This window comes from Empidonax traillii, unplaced genomic scaffold (genome assembly GCF_003031625.1).
Source record: "Empidonax traillii isolate 1590-97213 ecotype Southwest subspecies unplaced genomic scaffold, ASM303162v1 scaffold2729:size26980, whole genome shotgun sequence".
Taxonomy (NCBI): Eukaryota; Metazoa; Chordata; class Aves; order Passeriformes; family Tyrannidae; genus Empidonax; species Empidonax traillii.
In genome coordinates, this window is record NW_020957922.1 from 7,696 (window position 1) to 9,105 (window position 1,410).

The following is a 1,410-nucleotide window of genomic DNA, read 5'->3' on the forward strand; positions in this document are numbered from 1 at the left end:
CTCCCGGTTTGAGCTGCAGCATGTCCCAGCTGTCCTTGCTGTTGCGGATCCTGCGGATGGCGTCCGCCTGCTCCTTGGTGAAGGCCAGGCCGGCCCCGCCGGGAGGGGGAGGGCGCTTCCCGCCGTTGTCACACAGCTCCACGATGGCCGAGTAGAACGTCTGGGAACGAGGGGAAAATCTGGGATTGGGGGATGTCCAGGGTAACCCCTGGGATTGGGGGATGTCCAGGGTAATCCCTGGGATTAGGGAATGTCCAGGGCGCTTCCCGCCGTTGTCACACAGCTCCACGATGGCCGAGTAGAACGTCTGGGAACGAGGGGAAAATCTGGGATTGGGGGATGTCCAGGGTAATCCCTGGGATTGGGGGATATCCAGGGTAACCCCTGGGATTAGGGAATGTCCAGGGTGCTTCCCGCCGTTGTCACACAGCTCCACGATGGCTGAGTAGAACGTCTGGGAACGAGGGGAAAATCTGGGATTGGGGGATGTCCAGGGAAATCCCTGGGATTAGGGAATGTCCAGGGTAATCCCTGAGATTGGGGAATGTCCAGGGAAATCCCTGGGATTGGGGGATGTCCAGGGTAATCCCTGGGATTGGGGGATATCCAGGGTAACCCCTGGGATTGGGGGATGTCCAGGGTAACCCCTGGGATTAGGGAATGTCCAGGGTGCTTCCCGCCGTTGTCACACAGCTCCACGATGGCCGAGTAGAACGTCTGGGAACGAGGGGAAAATCTGGGATTGGGGGATGTCCAGGGTAAAATCTGGGATTAGGGAATGTCCAGGGTAACCCCTGGGATTAGGGAATGTCCAGGGTAACCCCTGGGATTGGGGAATGTCCAGAGCAAGGTCTGGGATTAGGGGATATCCAGAGTAAAATCTGGGATTAGAGGATATCCAGGGTAATCTCTTGGATTATAGAATATCCAGTGTAATCTCTGGGATTAGGGAATGTCCAGTTCGACTCTTGGGATTAGGGAATATCCAATTTAACCCCTGGGATTTGGGGAATATCAAAGGTTATTCCTGGGATTAGAGGATGTCCAGTTCAACCCCTGGGATTAGGGAATGTCCTGAGCTGGAAGGAGCCACAAGGATCCTGGAGTTCAACCCCTGGAATTAGGAAACCATCCTCTGGATGAGCAATCCTGGCTATTCCAGCCCCTTGGATCCATCCCCATTCCCTCTGGATGAGCAATCCTGGCTATTCCAGCCCCTTGGATCAATCACCATCCCCTCTGGATGAGCAATCCTGGCTATTCCAGCCCCTTGGATCCATCCCCATCCCCTCTGGATGAGCAATCCTGGCTATTCCAGCCCCTTGGATCCATCCCCATCCCCTCTGGATGAGCAATCCTGACTATTCCAGCCCCTTGGATCCATCCCCATCCCCTCTGGATGAGCAATCC

General features: G+C 55.6%; 1 protein-coding gene across 1 annotated transcript in view; it reads right to left on the minus strand.

Moving 5' to 3' along the window:
• Window positions 1-4: 4 nt before the first annotated feature.
• Window positions 5-1,410, minus strand: part of DNAJC27 (DnaJ heat shock protein family (Hsp40) member C27) — a gene marked incomplete at its 3' end in the record, with an annotated part of 5,698 nt that continues 4,292 nt past the window's right edge. Inside the window, exon 5 of the mRNA XM_027910098.1 lies at window positions 5-179. Coding sequence (XP_027765899.1) covers window positions 5-179 — 175 coding nt within the window. The remainder of the gene's footprint in view (window positions 180-1,410) is intronic.